The sequence below is a fragment of the Hippopotamus amphibius genome, chromosome 8 (assembly GCF_030028045.1).
Source record: "Hippopotamus amphibius kiboko isolate mHipAmp2 chromosome 8, mHipAmp2.hap2, whole genome shotgun sequence".
Lineage (NCBI taxonomy): Eukaryota > Metazoa > Chordata > Mammalia > Artiodactyla > Hippopotamidae > Hippopotamus > Hippopotamus amphibius.
In genome coordinates, this window is record NC_080193.1 from 421561 (window position 1) to 439905 (window position 18345).

An 18345-nucleotide genomic window follows, 5' to 3' on the forward strand; every position below is an offset into this window, starting at 1 on the left:
TCAGGAGCTGACTCCGCAGAGAGAGGGGAGTTGCTGTGGGTGCACCGGCGGCCCCGCGGCAGCCAGAGCTCCTGGTCCCCGGGGCTGGGCCGAGGCAGGGTGGGCGGAAGGACGTGGCCGCGTGCGTGTCGTCAGCGAGGGGCCGAGCTGCCAGGTGGCCCTGCAGTGCACCTGCGGTCCTGCAGTCCAGAGGGTCTGGGACCCCGGCCCCGAGGGCTCACACAGACAGACACGCGGGCACCTCCGCTGCTGTCCCGACCCTTCTCGGAACCCACGCGCCTGTCTGCGGCACGTCCAGCCCCAGGCGGCCTCCCCCGTGCACACCACGTGGGGCCGCCCTTCATCCCGCTTTGCTGAAGGCAGGGTGCTGTGTCTTCCTCCTGCTTCTCCTGCTTTGGGTGCGGTGAACTTTCGCGAGAGAGGACCCGCTGACTTCGCTGCCATCGGGTGGGCAGCGCTGCCCGGACGCTGGCGGCAGTATTTCTAGGGGGAGCGGCCCAGGCCACAGTCCCCCGAGGTCCGTCCTGTCTCAACCTGAGCGTCTGGCCGAGGGCAGCGGCCGCCCGCGCCGGCTGCAGGAGTGGCGGTGAGCCGGCAGGAATGCTTGGCTCCTTGCTGGGGTTGGGGGCGTCCGGGGGGAGGCATGAGGCAGGTCTAAGAAGCCACTAACGGTTCTCCCTGCCGCTCTGACCACAGGTGCGCGGGACCCACACGCTCACCAACCCTGGGATTGCCGACCTCAAGATCCGGCCGGATGGCAGGATCTTGGCCACTGCGGGCTGGGACCATCGCATCCGTGTGTTTCACTGGCGGACGATGAAGCCACTGGCCGTGCTGGCCTTCCACGGGGCCACCGTGCACTGCGTGGCCTTCGCCGCCGACGGCTTGCTGGCCGCGGGCTCTGGGGATCAGCGCATCAGCATCTGGTCCCTCTACCCGCGCACGTGACGCGCGGCTCCTCGTCGGAACGCTCGGACAGCGGGGAGCTGGTGCGCAGGGACAGAGGCTGTGGGCCACGGGAAGAGCTGGCCGTGCGTGAAGCACCGCCGTCCACGCCATGTGACTGCCGTTTAAAGCGTAACAGCCAGACACCAGGCACCTGCGGCCCAGACAAGAGACTGACCCGGGCGCCTGACAATAAACTTGTTTGCAAACCTGCAGGCTTGAGGGTCGCGTCTCGCAGGCAACCCCTGCTTTCTTGGGGTTGGAGCCCAGAGCTGTCCGTCCTCAGAGCCCCACTGGGCAGGGTGGCGGCCCGTCCAGCGGGGACCCCGAGTGTGGTCCTAGGTCCTGGGGTCCTCACCCCGTGGACGGCCAGGAGCTCCTGGGTCACAGGGCCGCGTGGGTGACGGGCGTCTGACGGGAGCACAGCAAGCAGAGGGCACGGTGGGGGTGGCGTGGAGTGAGGCCGAGGGCGGCAGGCGGCCGTCCCAGGGCGGCTTCTGGGTGTAAAGCCCAGCAGCTCCAGCGAGACAGATGGACAGGGACGGAGCGCGCCGTCGCAGCTGCACACACGGGGCGGCCGCAGGCTCCTCCCACGCGGGCCGAGCCCAGAGCTCGGGGCAGCTCCCCTCAAGGCTGGGCTGTTGATGGGGAAGGAAGGGGACCCTGAACGTCGGCACGAGGGCTGTGGGCAGAGCCTGACGGAGCCGGGGCCGCAGGTCCCTTCGCTCCACCGGCTTCGTTGCCGGGAGAGCTGTCCACGCCCTCCCTGTGGCCAGCCCCCCACCGGCTGGAGGACCTGGACAGCGTCCCCCGAGGCAGGGGCCCCAGGGGGCCATCAGGACCGCCCCCTCCACCCTGCGCTTTCTCATGCCCAGACGGGGTCCCAGCAGGCCCGAGGGTGGGGTCCACGGTGGCTGCGCTCCAGAAGAGCTGCGTGGCTTTCCCAGGCATCTGGAGGACACGTGTGCGTCCAGGTGGAGGGGTGGCAGCCCACCAGAACAGGCCCTGCCGCAGGGTCTGGCCTCCAGGTCTGGCTCGGGGGCTGAAGGGGCCCGAGGTTTGGCTGGTTGGCTGAAGCATGGACACGCGTGTGGTTGAAATGCCAGCGCCGCGTGGGGTGCCAAGAGGGGGGCCCGAGGGCGCTGGGGGGGCTTCGCCAGAGGCCAGCTCTCCCTTCGCAGGCTCCGGAGGACGCGCCTCCCCAAAGCCCCGCGGGGCACCCGCGTCCTTGGAGAGCTCTGTGGTCACTCCTCCGTGAGGGTCAGACGCAGCGGGCGGGGGTCCTGGCCGTGGGGCCTTGTGGTGGACGTGGACAGGGGTCCAGAGCCGCCGGCGCGGGGCGCACCCTGGGCCCGGGGAACGGAGCTGACGGGCAGCTGCGGAGCCTGGCCTGGTCCCCGTGGGCAGAGCAGAGCTTCCAGGTGTCTGACCCCGGCCACCCGGACAGGCTGGCGTGCGCCCCACGGCCCGCCCGGGCGCGCAGCACACTGCCTGCAACGGGCATGGCTCTCCACCTGGGCCCCCAGGCCCGTGCCCCTGCCCGAGAGGCTGTGCGCCGTCCCAGCTCGGGGACGGGCCTCCTCGTGGGCCCGTTGAACAGAGGTGCTGCCGGTGTCTCCTGGCTCCTCTGGGAGAGGCCACGCGGCCCTCGGGAATGGGGGCGGGGTCCCACATGGCAACGTCAGCGAGACAGGCGGCTCCCTTCAGGCTGCGGAGACTTGGACCCCGCGTGCGGGGCACCCTCTGGGCACTGTGGTCTGCTCAGGACCCCACTCTCTGCCTCCTCCACGGGAGGCAGCAGGGCCCTGGGTGCCCCTCTCGGGAGGCGGACCTCTGCTCTTCCACCCTGGCTGGGCTCCTGCATCCCACACGTGCTCCCCACCCCCCAGCAAAGCCGACGTCCAGGCCGGCGTCCCCTCCCGTGGGTCTGTCCTGGAGACTGGACCAGGGGCAGGTGCGAAACAGCAGAGGACCCTGTCTCAGGCCCCCCCCGGCCTCCTTGCTAGATCACGGTCCTGGGCACACCGGCTGACCCGGGAAGGGCCCTCACTCTGTGTGTCACGGCCCAGCACCCCGTGCCCAGTGCCTGGACCTCGGGCCCCAGGCCCAGTGTTCACTGCCCGCCCTTCACAGAGGCACGCGTGGCTCCTGCCTTAAAGCGGAGCTGCTTCCGTGGCATCGGGTGGACGTGGGGGTGGGGCAGGGATCTCGCAGCTGCCGTGGGCCAGGATGGGTTCCCGGGGGGCGGCCACGGGCGTCACGGCTGACGGTCACTGGTTCTGTTCAAACAGGCCAGGATCCCTCGTCAACCCCTGAACTAGAAAACCAGGGAGGTGCCGCCGCGGCGCACCGCCGCGTGGCCCGCACGTCTGCGATCCTAACCCCCAGCGTGGTGGCCGTCAGAGGCGGGGCCTCTGGGGGGTGACGGGGCCCCGAGGACGGGATTAACGCCCGGACCAGGACGTGGGCCCCCGCCGGACCCCGAGGCCACCTTGGTCTTGGACCCGCGGCCCGCCGCGCGGTCTGTCTCTCTGCACCGGGCCGGGCGGGCCCTCGGCGTGGCGGCCTCGGGGAAGCCGCTCTCCACCGCCGCACCGGGCGCTCGGCCAGCGGGCCCGGCGGGCACGCAGAGCTGCCTTTGCCCAGCCCTGGCGTGTGCGGGGCACGCCGACCCCGCCTCCTCGTGGGGGGACTTCGCGTGTTTGCGGCCCCTGCGCGCCGAGACCCCGGCGCCGAGGACGCGCCTCCGAGGCAGAGAAACGGGCGAGAAGCAGCTTCCACGAGTCTCTCCTGAGGTGTCAGCGCGTGTTCAGATCTAGGTGTGAGGTCTGTCGTTTTGTTAAATGTTTAGAAGTGTTTTTTAATGAATTTGCACCAGTGTTTACGTGTTGGGGGAAGTTTGCTTTATGACATCCATGAACGTCCACCTGTGACCTGAGCCAGAATGTGACCTTCAGGGAATTATCGTGACACAGAGCCCGGTGTAACCATCTCGAGAATGTATTGAACAATTGACTTTTTTTTTTATCTTGGAAGTTTTAAGCATAGACCAAAACGAAGGGAAAAACCACAGCCCCGTGTCGTCAGCGCCCGGCTTCCCCGTGAAGCGGTGGCCTCCAGGCGTCAGGTGAGCTCTGGACCCCGTGGCCTGCGGCTGCGCGCCCAGGACGCGGGGAGATAGCCCCCCAGGTGGGCCTGGGTGCAGCCCTTTCCGGACACGCGTCCCTTCTCGTGGGCAGGACATGCCAAGGCCACGGCCGCCCCGCTGCAGCCTCGCCTTCCTGGCCGTGACGGCTGGCCCGCGCCGGCCCTCTCACCTCTTGGGAGAAGCAGCGAGGGGGGAGGCGCGGTTTGCTGACTGGGAGTAAATAACAGACCCGAGAGCCGCGCCAGCCCACGGCCGCGCTCAGACACGGGCGCGGAGGGCGGAGGGGCCGCACGGGGTGGGGTCCCGCCAGGAAGGGACGGGCAGGCCCGGCTCCATCCTCATGGCGAGAGGAACTGCCTCACGACAGCCACCCTCTCAGGGTCGTGGTCCACCAGTGCCGCCGTCCCTCCCCTCGTGGCCGCCCCGTCTGTGCTGGCATCTGCAGCCCCGCCTCTTCCGAGCGTGGCGACGGGTCCCCCTGAGGCCCGTCCCCCCAGGCCGTGCAGGCCGCCTTCCCCCTTCTCCGGCGTCGGGTCCTGTGACGGAGGGACCGCTGTCTCCCCCACCCCCTGCCAGGCTCACCCGGCCGGGTCCTGGTTTTGTGGACGCTGGGGTGCGTCCCGGGTGGACGTGCTCCCCTGAGGCCTTGCCCACCAGCCTGGTCACGCGCCGCCCTGAGCAGGGGCGGCTGGACCCAGCCCTGTGGGGCCTTGCCTCTGCGGAGCCTGTCCCGAGCCCCCTGCCCTCCCCGTGCTGGTGGGCATCCCTGTCCGTCCCTGGGGGACACGTGATGCTTTAGAGCGGGAGCTGTGTCTCAGGGAGCACGTGGGGCGGGCGTGAGAGAGGCCTACAGGTGTCAGCGGGGCCCCGACCCCCCCCCCAGCCCGGGCCTGGCCCCCCGAGGGCCGGAGCCTCCGCACACGGAGGAAGAGGCGCTGGGCCGGCCAGGAGGGGGCGGGGAGGGGCCCCGCAGGAGCCCGGGGCCGGGGGTCAGCACAGGCTCTGGCTGTGAAGCCTCAGCCACTCTCCTGGTGGTTTCAGGGGCGCAGCAGGGGTCCGTGAAGACGACCCCACCCTCGCCTGCCTGGAAGGCTCCTTCGGCTCCGGAGCCGGTGGGACCGGCCGTGCCCGGGTGCTGGGAGGGGCCCTCTCCCAGGGATCCTGAGCCCCCTGCCCGGCTCAGGCCCAGGGCTGGACGGCCTGCCCACTGCCAGCCTGGGGCCCCGGGCACCGGGGGGCTCTTGGAGGGGCCTGGACAGACCCAGCCTGGTTGACACGCAGCCAGGACGGGATCCCATGGGAGGGCGCTCGCCCGCCCAGCTGCGTGCCAGGCAGGCCGTAGGCTCAGGACACGGGGGCCGCGCCGCGAGCCACTCCGGACCCTGTGACACCTGCCCCGAGGCGTCCTGTGCACGGCGGGGGCAGCCTCCACCCGTCCCGTGTGACGGCCAAGTGTCTCCAGGCGCTGCCCACGCTCCTGGGGACAAAACCACTGTGTGAGAAGCTGCTGTTCAGAGACAGGTGAGGACGTGATCGACACGAGATGAACAGCACGGTTTTTGCAGACGGCACATAATCCAGCGGTTTTTCATTGTTGAACATGCATGAATGTACATTAAACATCACCGCCGTTGTAACCACTTCCACCGGTGTTAAGTGCACAGCTCAGCGGCATCAGGTACTCCCACACTGTCCCGCAGCCGTCACCACCGTCACCTCCAGAACGTCGCGTCTTCCCAAACGGACCCTCTGTCCCCATCCAACGCTGCCTCCCCCCCCACCGGGACCCCGCCATCCGCTTTCTGCCTCCGAATCTGGCAACTGCAGGGACCTCACGTAGGAGCCACAGAGGGACTGTCCCCATGGCTGGCCCATCCCCCCAAGCATCACATCCAGGGTCACCCACATTGTGGTGTCGGGAGGTCCGTCCTTCCTGTTCCCCGAGTGGACAGCTCGCACCTTCCCATCCGTCTGTCAGGGGATCGGTTCTGTCCACGGATCAGCTGTGGACAGGTGGGCTGTTTCCACCTCGCGGCGGCCGAGCCTCGCGCTGCCGTGAGCGTGAGGGGACACGGACGGGCGCATGAGGGGACACAGACAGGCGCGAGTCTCTGCTCTCAGGTCTCCTGAGTCCACTCCCGGGAGGGGAAGTGCTGGGTCGCACGGCGACGCTGTGTCTCACTTCCTGAGAAAACGGCCACACCGTTTCGCGCGGCATCTGCACCAGTTTTCATCCCCACCAGCGGCACACGCTTCACCAGCGCTTGTTATTTTCTGTTTGTTTTGTGTTGATAACTCCCCATCCGTGCTGATGGGTGTGAAGGGATCTCTTGCTGTGGTTTAATCCACGTTTTACATTTGTCATACGTCATTTTCTGGGTGTACACGTGTTAGGATCTCTGTCTTCTGGGAACTTAAATTCCCTGGGGTGAGACACACGCATGGAAGCAGCTGACCGCAGGAGGGACCCAGCCGCAGAGCGCAGGGCCGGGCCAGCTTCCAGGAGCGAATCGCCCCGTCAGCACGAGGAAGAGGCCCCTCAGTGTCCCGGCCCACCCGAGACCGGGCCCCTTCCTGGCAGCAACGGTGCCGGGCTGCCCAGGCGCCTGGGGGCTCCCGCCTGCAGCCCACCCGTGAGGGGGCAGGACTGGCCCCCGTGGCCTTGGACTCAGGAGAGCCGGTGACGTCAGGCCGTGCCCGCGGCAGATGAAGCCCCACGGCAGCTCTGGCGCCAGCCCTGCAGCGCTCCGTGGGCCTCAGCGCGCCTGCAGGGGCTGCGGCCTGCACCCTGGGCCCTCCCAGCCGGCCACCCAAAGGGAGAGAGGGCTTGATCCTCGGAGCCGCGGAGGTGCAATGTGCCTGGGACCCCCCAGCCCGCAGGCGGGGAAGCGGGGCTGCCACCTGCCTCCTCGGGGCGCCGGGTCGGCTCTCGGGGAGCACTGTCCGGTCAGGGAACACAGCAGCAGGCACACGTGGGGCGTGGCCTCTCCTCGGCCACCCCTGAGGGCGGTGACGTCGCCCTACGTGGCCGGAGGCGTCTCGCTGGCACAGGCCGGCTGCAGGGTGGTGGGTGGCTGAGGATCCGCCTCCTCACTCAGCCGACAGCCTGGGGGCCTGGCGACGCCTGGGGGCCTGGCGACCTCTGCAGCCCGGTCCCCACCTCAGGCTCTCCCAGGAGGAGGGCCCGGCCGGGGAGCTTCCAGACGGCCCAGCTGCGTCTTAAGGAAGCCACCTGTTCTTCTGAGTCCCTTTAAGGCTCCACTGACTGCCACCAGGAGGGTGACTGTTTGCACGGCTGCGGCTGCTTCCGTATTTTGCTGCAGCCTCATGGCCACACCCGAGGCTCCGAGGCCCCAGCACCACCTTGGAGGGGAGGAGGTGGCGGCCTCGCGCCCGCCCCGGGCAGCCCTGAGGCACGCAGGGGTCCCAGCACACTTGGGCAGGCGGGAGGGGCCTGCGTACCAGGCAGTGACCCAGCCTACCAGGCCGCCCCGCCACGGAGAGGCCTCCCGCCCTCAGGGATGCACCCCCGCCCCCGGCTGGGGGAAGGTCCACGTGCAGCGGGCCCTCCCCGCACAAGGCCTCCATCGGCCTGGCCGCCATCACCACTTTCACTGGGTGATGAGGTCACAGAAGATCCTGAGGAACAAACTAGAAAAATGCATCCCGGGATAAAGCTTCAGTTCAGAGATGGGAAAAGGGGAGACGCATTGAGGCGAGGACGACAGGGGAGCCAGGAGGAGGCTGGGAAGAGGGGCGTGCCGGGAGGGGCCCCGTCCGGGAGGGGCCGGGGCGGGGGAGGGTCTCCGGGGGGTGGGGGGGGGGGGCTGATGGCTGTCTGCAGGGAGAGGGCAGCCCCTAGAGCCTTGCAGACCCTCCCCAGCAGGCCCGCACGCACGTGGCTGAGGAAAGGAGCCCCGTCCCCCAGAGGCGCAGGCTCCTGCCGGCACCACCCAGGAAGACTGCGCCTTGGACGTCAGAGATGGCACCTCAGGGTCGCTGGCACGGCGGGCCATGCCCAGGAGGCCCGGCTGACTGCCACCCCAGGGGACGCGGTGGTGGGGCTGGGAGGAGGGGGTTAGGTGTGCGCCCCACGCAGTTGTGCGCTGATGGGGAAAGGATGTCGACATGCCTCTTTATAATTAGGAAGATAATTTAATCACTGCGATTAAGACCTAAGCTCCCCCCGAAGTGGGCTGCTTTCAACAAAACACCTTTGGTTCTGCTGTGTCCCACACACAGACCTGGCAGCAGTTAAGTGGAGACGCCGCGATTCCGAAGTTTCATCTCGTGAACCCATCTGGTTTGAAGTAGTACAACAAGCAGGAAAGGGAATTGAATCAAAGGCACAATTTGTGTTTTTCTGAATACAGAAAGCGTGTGAGGTAGACCAGCAGACACCCGCCGTCCTCCCCTCCCAGGGCCCAGCTGTGTTCCCCGCCCGTCCCTGGCTGGGCCTGTGTCAGGACGCAGAGGCCGCGTCAAGGGCTGGGGGCGGCACGTGGGGACAGGCCTGTGTGGAGGGTCTGCCCCGGGGCCCGTGGAACTGGAGGGTGTCCCTGGGCCCACACGGAGGAGGAGGGGCCCCCGTCACAGCCAGAAAACAAAGGCCCCGGCCTGTGGGGCCAGGGCCCCCCCGCACCCAGCTCCATGGGGGCCGCAGGCCCGCCTCCTCGGGACGCATCCCCTGGGGTCCCGGCCCCCCCCCCCCCCCGCCACTGGCCGCCTGCACATGGCTTTGATCTGCAGCAGCACCTAGAGAGCGGAGCTTCACACAGCCGCCCGCCCCCAGCCCCGTCATCTGTGGCCCACACGCTCACTCTCTGCGCCTCCCGCCTCCCCAGCCCCAGGGCAGGGGCTGCAGCCCCACAGCCGCCGGGGTCCGTCCCGGCCTCGACGTGGGCCCGAGGACCACCGGGCAACCGCCCGCATCCCGCGGCCGGCCGTGCTGCGCGGTGCAGGCGGTCCGTCCGAGCATCCTCACACCAGTGGGGGCAGTTCTGTGGGGTCACAGGGCTCCAAGGCGGGGGCTCTGGGGACGCGGGTGAAGGGATGCAACCGCCGGGCTTGCAGGGCGCCTGGCGCCGGGCGAGCCTCCAGAACCACCAGCCATTTGCGCCCAGGGCCCAGGGAGGGCAGGTGGTTCCGAGCCTCCCCGGGAGCTGGGCCCTTGACGTCCCAGACACAGGCTGCGGGGCTGAGAAAGCCGCCCACTACCGGATGTCTGCCCCCCACCCGCCAGGGTCCTCGGGTTCCCAAGACCCCTGATGTGGGGCCCGAGGGGCCCACCCTCCTCAACCTGCTCCCGACATCCCCTCTCACGTGGTGGGGATGAGGGACCGAGAGAGGCCCGAGTGCCCTTCTGAAACGCGGAGCCCGCGGCAGAGGCCGGGAGGCCTGAGCCAGCCCTCCCCCTGACCCCCCAGGATGAAAGGAAGGGTGACGGCGGTCTGAGGGGGTGACGGGCGGCACAGCAGCCACCTGAGAACACACAAGCACCCCTCACCGGAGCCTGAACGCTGGGCTGGGATAGAGAACCCGGACCAGCGCAGCGTGGCCGGCCGGGCCCCCGGCTCGTGACCCGCGTGTGACCAGGTCTCAGCCAGGCCGGCTCAGCTGCGGGGGCCGCGGGGAGAGGACACAGCTCTGGAGGCCACTCCCCAGGGCAGACAAGCGTCTGCAGGGTCAAGCCCACAGGCAGCCAGCAGGAAGCCGGACGGTGACCTTGATTCCGTCCCGCTGGTCCGCGTGCAGCGCGAGCTCTCCATCTCCAGGGGGCGGTGATCTCGGGAGAGGCCGAGCTCCTCTGCAGCCTCTTACCTGCAAACGCCAGGCACCAGCATTGGTTCAGGGAAAGCATCTCCTCTCGTTAGCTTTGAACAAAACCGGACGGAGGTTTCTCCACCTGTGGTTCTCCCCCAGGCTGGATGGCGAAAGTGTGCAGGGGGAGAGTGAGGCCTGAGAACCGCCGTGGCCCGGAAGGGGCACCCAGCGCCCGCAGGGGAGACCGGCTCAGCAGGGCAAACCACTGCCCGTCACTCCGGCAGGCCTCCCAGGACAAGGGGTGCTAGGTGCACTTGCGGCCCCAAGCAGGGAGCCCAGTGGCACTGCTGGCTCACCCAGAGGGAGACGTGCAGCGGGGAGGGGACGGTGTCCGTCAGGGGTGGCGTCCAGGGCTGCCTCTAGGGGTGCGTTCCTGAAGCTCTGCCCACGGAGCCTGCTGGCCACTCAGGCAGACGCCGCACGTCCTCACGCCCTGGCCCAGGGGCCCCCTGAGGCTCCGGGGGGCCCCGGCTCCAGAGCTCACCCCTCGGGGGCCTTGGTCACCACCTCCCTTCCTAGGCCTGCCTCAAAGGAATGCTTCCTGCCATCCCACTGCTGAGCTCCAGGTCACTTCCCGCCTCCAGGGCGAACGCATCCGGGAAGAAAGAGCCCAGCCCAGGGCAGACATCAGGAAATGCCTGGCCATGCCCTCGGTGAGGTGGTGAGGTGGTGCCCCGTGGCAGCGATTGCCACGAACGCACTGGGTCAGGCAGGGAAAGGGGACAGAACCTCAGCCACTCGCACGTCCCATCCGTCTAGCGTCCAAGTCTGCGGCCTTGACGTTGACAGGCTGTCAGCGCTTCCTGTCTGGACTCAGGAAGGGAGGGATCAGAGGGTCCCTCTGGCCCCATCCCCGGTGTTGAGCTAACGGGGAGAGGCCCCTCACCACCTGGCCTGGGAAAAACACTTCACAGGCAGGTTTCGAGATGACTCATGACCACTGTCCCTGTGGCCCCGTCCAGGTCACTCCGTGGGGACACACACAGCAAATAAAGTCAATAAACAGGGGAAAACGCAGGCCTGGGCCAGCGCCAGCCAGGGAAACGCTACAGGAGCAGAACTGCCTGTTTTTGCCTTTCCCGATCAGAGCGAGGGCATCTCCCCTTCCCAGCCCCCAACCTGCTGTCCCCGCTTCCCTGGAAACACACCCACACCCCCCCACACACACAGGACAGGCAGCCGCCTGAACCCAGGCCAGGGGTGCGGGCCCAAGTCCTAGAAGACGGACAGCCGCCACGCGAGGAATGCAAGTAACGAGGCCGGATGCACACCTGGGGCCACAGGGTGGCCGTGGGGGCGGGGCGCGCGCGCCGGGCCGGGAGCGGCCGGGAGGAGGGGCTCGCAGCGCTCCGCGGGGACCCCCTCCGGGCCCAGGACCCGCCCTGCGGCCTGCGGGGGGGCCCCCCCCGAACCGGCCAGGGCTCGCTCTCCCCGAGACACCCGGCGCGATGTCCCTGGACGCAAAGAAATGGACACTCAGGCAGCTTCCAAAAGAGGCGAAACCGTTTATGGAGACGGCGGCGGCTCGCTGTGCACAGTTATCTACAAATATCTACACGTATCTACAGCGCCCGCGGGCGCGCTCTCGGGTCGTCTACGCGGCGGCTGCCGGCCCGGCCGGGGGGATGTCGCGGTCTCGCCGAGAACAATAAATAGCGCTTCCTTCCGGCGCGGGCGGCGCGGACCGGGCCGGGGAGCGGGTCCTGGGCCAGCCCTGCGGCTGGCGGGGGGTCCCGGGCCGGGCGGGCGCCCGCACTATCTGGAGCAGTAGTCGTAGGAGCCGGGCGGCGCGGCCCCGGCCGACGAGTACATGCCCGCGGCGGCGGCGGCGGCGGCGGCGGCGGCGGCGGCCGCGGCGGCGGGGCTCACGGCGGGGTGGTGGTGCGGGTGCGGGTGCGCGTGGAAGCCGTGGCCGCGCAGGCCGGGCAGCGGGTAGGGCGCCGGCCGGCTCTTGGCCCCGAGGTAGGGGTCGTAGGCGGCGGCCGGGTACTTGTAGGGGTGATGGTGCAGCGGCTCCGACGCGCCGGGCGCCTCCAGGCGCAGCTCGGGGTGCGGGGGGCTGGGCCGGCCTCCGGGGGCGCCGGGCAGCGCGGGGCTCAGCACCCGCGCCAGCAGCGGCGGCGGGTGCGCCGGGTCCGCGAGCACGGCCGGGCCGCCCGCGTCGCGCTCGAAGGCTCGCCGCGCCTCGGCCGCCTCTGCGGGAGGGCCGGGGGCTGAGCCGCGGGTGGGGGGGGGTCCCGCGAGGGCGCCGCCGCCGCCGCCCCGCCCCGCCGCGCGCCCCTGCCCGGCCCCGGGCCCTGCGCGGGGACGGCGGGCGCCGCCGTCGGGCCGCGCGGGCGAGTGCGCGCTTGCCCGCCGCCGCGGCCGTTGTGCCAGCGGCGCCGAGGGCCGCGAGCGCCCCGGCGGCGGGGGCGAGGCCGGGCGCGGCCGCCCGCGCGATCCCGCCACCCCGTCCCTACCTTTCTCCGCGCCGCTGGGCTGCGCGGCGGGGGCCACGGGGTTCCGCGAGCGCGCAAAGGCGCTCATGAGCGGCAGCGCGCCGGGCCGATGGTTCCGGGGCCTGCGGGCGGGCGGCGGGCGGCGAGTCAGCGGGCGCCCGGGCAGCCGCGCGCGCGCTCGCCGTCGCCCGGGGGGCGGAGGGGGTCTCACCAGTCCTCGGGGTCGCAGTCTCGGAAGCCTTTGGCAAAAGGGTTACTGGCGATCTTGAGCTGCGTGATCTGCGGGGAAGCGGGCACTGAGCTCCAGCCCCTGCGCTTGGGGCCGCCGGACCTCGGCGGAGGGGAGGGGAGCGTTAGGAGAGGCCCCCCACGCGGGAAGGGCCCCTCTACGCTCGGCCGACCAGAAGGGACCGGCCCACAGCGGCTCCCTCCCCAGCGGGGGCTGTGCCCCTCTCCTGCGGCGGGGGTGCTGGGGAGCCCCCTTCCTCGCTGAGGAGCCCGCCTTTCCTGCCCCTGGGGATTAGGATGGAGCCCCTGCGCCCCCGCCGGGGGTGGGAATCTCGTCACCTCCACCCTCCGCCCGCCAGGGTCCGGAGTGGAGGGGCGCCCTAGGCATCTGGGTAAACCGCATCAGGCCCCTGACGGGGAGTTTCCGGAATGGTTTGGAAAACAAACTTTCAGGCCACAGGGACAGTTGCCGCTTGAGAGGTCAACCTGATAGGAGGCTGATCGGGCCTTGCAGCAGAGGGGAGGGGGCTGCCGGAGGCCCCGCGGGCAGGGCGCCATCCTGGTGGGGTTTCCAGCAACAGAACCTTCTGTCCCCCAGGCCGCCCCCGAAAATCGCACCCCGTCCCAGGAGCGCCGAGGGGGCCGCCCCAGGCCTCACCCGGTGGTTCTGGTAGGCAGTGACCGCGGTGAAGCGTGTCTCCTCGAACACGAACGTCTTGAAGTTCTCCTCGGCGTACTTCTCGCTGTCTTTGCGCGGGTCCACGTACACCACGTGGAAGCGCGGCTGGTATCTGTGCATGGAGTTCAGGATGATCTGCAACACAGGCGGCGGGGTCCGAGCTGGGGAGTCGGTCAGCGCCCAGGCGGGCAGCGAGCGAACGTCCAGGCCGCGCGGCAGAAGCCTGAGCTCCCGAGAGGAGGCCGGGCCGCGGGGCACCACCGCCTGCGTGCCCAAGGCTGCTGCCCCACCCCCACCCCCAAGGCCCCATCCTCTCGGCTCAGAAAGCCTCCGGCGCGAGGCCGGGAGTGGGGCGGGGAAAGCGGTGTGACCCCTTCTCCCGAGCCCAGGCGCACCAGGCCCCGCGCCCCGACCGGAGCTGGCTCTCCTCGGCCGGTCCCTCATCCACACCCGGGCTGCCCAAGCTCTGCCTCTGGCTCTGGTCAGCAGGGGCTCCCGAGGGCCTGCGGGGGACAGGGTGGCAGCTGGGGGGTCGCTCACGTGGCCGTTGTCGTCCAGCAGGTTGTTGGTCAGCTTGAGCTTGTCGAAGGACACAATCTGCTTCATCCACTGAGCTCCCTTGGCCGGCGAGTCCGGGTGGTAGTGCACGCGGCCCGGCGTGGCGGGGTCCGCCTTCCCAGCCACCAGCCAGGACGAGCTGTGGAAGGCGTACCTGGGACGCCGGGGCAGGGGCCACAGCACGCGGGGGTGAGGGCCTTCCCGGGGACCCCGGAGGTGCCGCCGATGAGGTTCCCGAGGGTGAACGGGGAGCCTTCCCGGGGGGAAGGTGAGGAAAGAGGGTGCTCCCCGGCCCGACACACAGGCGGCAGGAGGCAGGAAGCCACCAGAGGGAGGAGGCCGGCGCTGGCGCTACATTTCGCGGCACGCGGGTCGCTCTGCGCCTCCCCGCCCGGCCTCCTGTGTCGCCGGCACGGCGGGGCCCGGATTTGGCGCGGGGCAGACCTGGGGCTCTTTATTAATTGCTGTGAATTGTCCGGGCGGCCAGGCCCGCCCTGCATAATCTCTCCAGGCCACCCCACCTTTCCTGCCGGCTCCGGGGCCCGGCGTCCCGGGGGTGGGGGAAGGGACGGGGTGCCTGCGCTCACCTCGAGGGAGCGGGGGACGCGCAAGAGGCAGCGGCTGTGCCTGAGGGGCCGGCCGGCCGGTGTGACCCCCTGAGGGCCGCTCCCCAGAGCGGCTGGGTTGGGGCGTGTGGGAGTGGGCAGGGGGCACCGGAAACTCCTGCCCCGGGCCGCCCGCCCTGCAGGCCCGGCCTGGCGCTCACCGGTAGCGCTTGTCGTCCACGGGCACGAAGTCCATGAGCAGCATGTAGTCGGCCACGGGGTCCATGCCGAAGAGCTTCACTTGGAAGGTGGGGAACATGCGCCTGAGGGCGGCGGGACCTCGGTCACCTCAGGTCGGGCAGGGCAGGGCCGCCCGCCCCCGCCAGCCCGGGCCGCGGCCTCCCCTCCGGCCACGGCCCCGCCGCGCACCTCCCCTCGCTCGGCTGCCTGACGGACCCCACCGGGCCCCCGCCCAGCCGAGGACGAGGGACGCCAGCGCCCTGCCCGCTTCCTACAAACACGGAGACGGCGAGCCCAGGGCCGCCGCCGCGCCTCCGTGCCCCCGCGCCCTCACCTCGGCCCGGGGCCTCTCCCGCCACCTCTGCCCGTGCGGACGCAGCCCTGTGGCCCCAGCCCCGCCACGGAGATGCAGCCGTCTCACCCCAGCCACGCCAGCCCCTGCCGGCAGCAGCCCCTGGGATCCTCGGCCCGCGGCCGGCCTCCCCTGCTCTGTCTAAGCGACCGCCCCAAGCTCCCGGCTGCAACAAAGTGAAAGCCAGGCAGGCCGTGTGGTTCCGGGGAGTCCCGGTCGCCCTCCCGGCGGGGTCTGCGCCTGCCCCCCACTCCTCCAGCGAGGCCGAGCCTTGGAGTCCGCACTCCCGACTCTGAGGCCTTGCCTCCCACCCAGCGCTGGGACCTCCCCACCTTCCTCGGGGACACACCACGCAAGCTCCCAAGATGCGGCGACGCGGGGCTGACGTGGCTCGTGTCCTTGGGGTCCCCTACCTCTCCCCTCCCCTGGGCGCCGACTCGGTGACTGACCCGGGCTCCGGAGAGGACACTCTGCGGCTTCTGCCCGGGCCGCCGGCCGTGGGCCGGCCCTGCCCCGAGTGCAGCGCGGGCCGCTGGGCCCTGCGGGACAGCGTGAGGCCACCTGCCTGTCCTGCGGCTTCCCCTTGCAGGCGGGCAGTGGGCAGAAAACACATGCCAGCCCTCCCGGACAGGCCTGCCACCCCTGCCCCCGCCTCTGCAGGCCGAGGGGGGCTTCAGAATGCTGGCTTCTGGGGCGAGCCGGGCCCTGCCGAGGCCCTCGCTGGGCTGGCCTGGGCGGGAGGCTGGGGCACGGTCCCAGGCAGGAGGCTGAGTGCCCGGGGCCACGAGGAGAGCCTGGAGAAGACCCCCGACCTGCAGCTGGACACGGGCCCCAGGCTCCCCACGGAGGACGCGGCGGCAGGGAAAGAGAAACCGCGAGCAGACTCCGCAAGCAGGCCCTGAGCTCCCCGTAGCCGTGCGGACGCAGAGCTGGTGTCTCTTGTGTACATTAGACACAGACCGGCACCCGCCTTTGTCTGCCGGTCAAATCGGCTGCATCGCAAAACTAGTTTCCCTTCTCCCTGGGCCCTTAAAACAAACACGAGCCCATTGAGGACGGCGCGCCGGCAGCGGAGCCAGGCCCCGCCGGCTCCCGAGGTGCAGGCCTGCGAAGAGCGGGCAGCCGGCTGCCCCACCGCCGCGGACTTCCGAAGGGTCCTAACTCGCTCCTGCGGCGCTCCGGCCCGCTGCCCCGCGGCCGGGCTGCGCCCCCGGGTAGCCGTGGCCCGGGTGCACGGAACCGGGGACCCAAGGACGGGGGCTCCCGCCGAGAAGCTGGGATCCGGCGGGATCCGCCGGCCGGGGGCCGCGCCTCCGCCGGTCCCGCCGGGCCCTCCGCGCGCGCGCGCCAGGCGGCCGTGGCCGGAGCCGGAGCCGGGCCCCGGGAGCCGAGGAAGCGGCCGCGCCCCCGCCCCGCTCGCCGGGAGGGGCGCCCTGACCTGCCGGCCTTGGTGACGATCATCTCGGTGCCCAGCTGGTTGAACTCGTCCCACAGCGCCTTCATCTCCAGCTGCACGCTCACGCCGGCCACCTTCGCGTTCTTCTTCACCGGCGCCTTGGCGGCGGCCGCGCGGGGGGCCCCGGGGCCCTCGGGCTCGGCGGCGGCGCTGCCGGCGGCCCCGGCGACCGGCGCGAACGGGTAGGCGTGCGGCGGGCCCGGGGCGCCGGGGGCGGCGGCGGCGGCGGCGCAGGGCTCGTAGCGCGGCGGCGGCGGCGGCGGCGGCGGCGGCGGGGGCTCGCGCGGGCCGTACGGGTCGGCGCCCGGCGAGGCGGCGCCCGCGAAGCCCCCCGCCGCCCCCAGGCCGCTCAGGCTGCCGGCCGCGAAGGCTGCAACGTCGCAGAAGTGCGAGAGCTGCGTGAGCCACGGGCTGGACACGGCGGAGATCATGGCCCGCGGGCCGCGCCGCGCCGCGCCGCCGAGGTGAGCGCTGCCCCGCGCCCCGGGCCGAGTGGCGGCCGCGCGCCCCGCCGCGCCCCGGGCCCCGCCGCGCCCCGCCCCGCGCCCGCCCCGCCCCCGCCCCGCCGGGGCCGCCGCCGCCGCCCCCCGCCCCGCCGCGCCCCGCCCGGCCCCCGACCGCCCGGACCGGCTCCCGCGGGCCGCCCGCGCGCCCGCCCCGGGCCCGGCGCAGCCTGCCCGCGCCTTACCTTTGTCTCCCGCGCCCGCGTCCGCCCGCCGCATCCTCTCTGCTCCTTCCCCCGTCTCCCGCTCGCGCGCGCGCCCCTGCCCTGCTCCCTTCGTGTCTGCCTCTGCCTCTTTCCCTGCCGCTCCCTCTGCGCCCTGTCTCTCTCTGCGGCCTGCCTGTCCCCCTCCTTTCTGTGTGCGTGTCCCTGGTACTCATGGCTTTGACCTCTTCTTTTCAAAGAGAATAAAAGCTGAACTCTAACTTGTTCTGGTTGTGTTTTTTCTTATGACTCGACTGTCTTAAATTGTCCTCCGCTTTCCTCTCTTTCGTGCGTGCCCTCGTTGTTTCCTTCTCGTCTTTCTCCTTTGCGGTTTCTGTCTCCTCTCCTTTCCTCAGTTGCTTTTCCCCCGGCTCGCCACCCCCGCCTCGTCCCTGACGACCTCATGCTCCTCTGCTGTCCTCCCCGCGTGGAGCTCACGGCCCCTTCCACCGCCTGCCTCTGCTCCTTCTCTCCTGTGCTCCCGGCCTCCCCTCACCCTTTTCTGCTCCCGTGTCTCTCTGTGTACGGGTCTCTGCAGCGGGGTCCCCAGGCTGGAGGGTCTCCAGGCTGGAGGGCCCACAGGATTTGGGCAGGACGCCCTCTTCCTCTGCACTGCAGAGTCCCAGCGGGAGGCCTGGAGCTCACCCGCCAGAGCTCTCTCCACCCGCCCTTCCCCCGGGTCCTGCCGACCCTCTTTTCTAGGGCCCGAGGGCGTCAGGGGCAGGGGGTCTGGCGGGCGGGTCCCTGCAGACGCAGCAGAAGGCTCACCTTCCATGTCCCTGGTGACGGTGCTGAAGTGCATCCCGGCCGGGGATCCCAGCAGCCTGTGACGCTTCACCCGGTCAGAGACCCTGGGGCCCAGGCTAGCGGTGCGCCCTGCGGCCTCTGCTGCAACCAGAGAGGCAATGCTGAACGCGCTGGCCCGGGGAGACAGCGGGCTCCGTGCGGCCATAGGCGCCCGGCGGCCTGGCCGGCGCCGCCTCCGACTGCGTGCACCCGGCCCCAGCGAGGCCGGCCCAGCCCGCGAGCCCCGGGGGCGGGGGCCCACGGTGCCGCTCACAGCCACCAGCCCTGGGCCCGGGGGATTGCGGCGTCACGGCCCCCCACTCTGAGCCGGCAGCGGCCGAGGGGCCCCGGCGGGCGGAGAGCCCGAGAGGTGTGGGCCCTCCTGCTTTTCAAGCTCTGGGCCCCTCGCCTCTGCTCCCAGGAGCCTCCGTGACGGGCACC

The 18345-nt window shown here is 70.9% G+C and overlaps 2 protein-coding genes across 6 annotated transcripts in view; one reads left to right on the forward strand and one right to left on the reverse strand.

The window, feature by feature from the left end:
- GNB1L (G protein subunit beta 1 like) overlaps positions 1-2720 on the forward strand; it is a 44710-nt gene extending 41990 nt beyond the window's left edge. For 3 of the 4 annotated variants that reach the window (XR_009055139.1, XR_009055138.1, XR_009055140.1), the window contains exon 8: positions 697-824. Coding sequence is in view for 1 of the 4 variants with exons in the window: in XM_057746026.1 (XP_057602009.1) it covers positions 697-948 (252 nt within the window). In the remaining 3 variants the exon portion in view is untranslated. Of the gene's footprint in view, positions 1-696 lie in introns of all 4 variants that reach the window. The other variant, XM_057746026.1, reaches the window with a different exon arrangement.
- Positions 2721-11417: 8697 nt separating this feature from the next.
- On the reverse strand, positions 11418-16843 carry TBX1 (T-box transcription factor 1). Of its 2 annotated transcripts, none has more exons than XM_057745899.1 (7): positions 16395-16843; positions 14586-14687; positions 13802-13973; positions 13241-13396; positions 12566-12633; positions 12376-12476; positions 11418-12111 (listed from the first exon to the last, which is right to left on the reverse strand). In XM_057745899.1, the coding sequence occupies exons 1-7, from the start codon at positions 16841-16843 to the stop codon at positions 11672-11674; spliced, it is 1488 nt and encodes a 495-aa protein (XP_057601882.1). In that variant the 3' UTR covers positions 11418-11671. The 2 variants fall into 2 exon arrangements, with proteins under 2 accessions (XP_057601882.1, XP_057601883.1); XM_057745900.1 differs by lacking the exon at positions 16395-16843 and adding an exon at positions 15406-15723.
- Between the last annotated feature and the right edge of the window lie 1502 nt (positions 16844-18345).

What these genes read in the sequence shown, in the direction of transcription:
- TBX1 (XM_057745899.1), bottom strand. Translation starts at nt 16,843, where the DNA reads ATGATCTCCGCCGTGTCCAGCCCGTGGCTCACGCAGCTCTCGCACTTC. An exon ending in CTGCCTACCAGAACCACCGG is followed by an intron (nt 12,634 to 13,240) that starts GTGAGGCCTGGG and finishes GCTTCCCCGCAG; the next exon opens with ATCACGCAGCTCAAGATCGC. An exon ending in GACTGCGACCCCGAGGACTG is followed by an intron (nt 12,477 to 12,565) that starts GTGAGACCCCCT and finishes GCCCGCCCGCAG; the next exon opens with GCCCCGGAACCATCGGCCCG.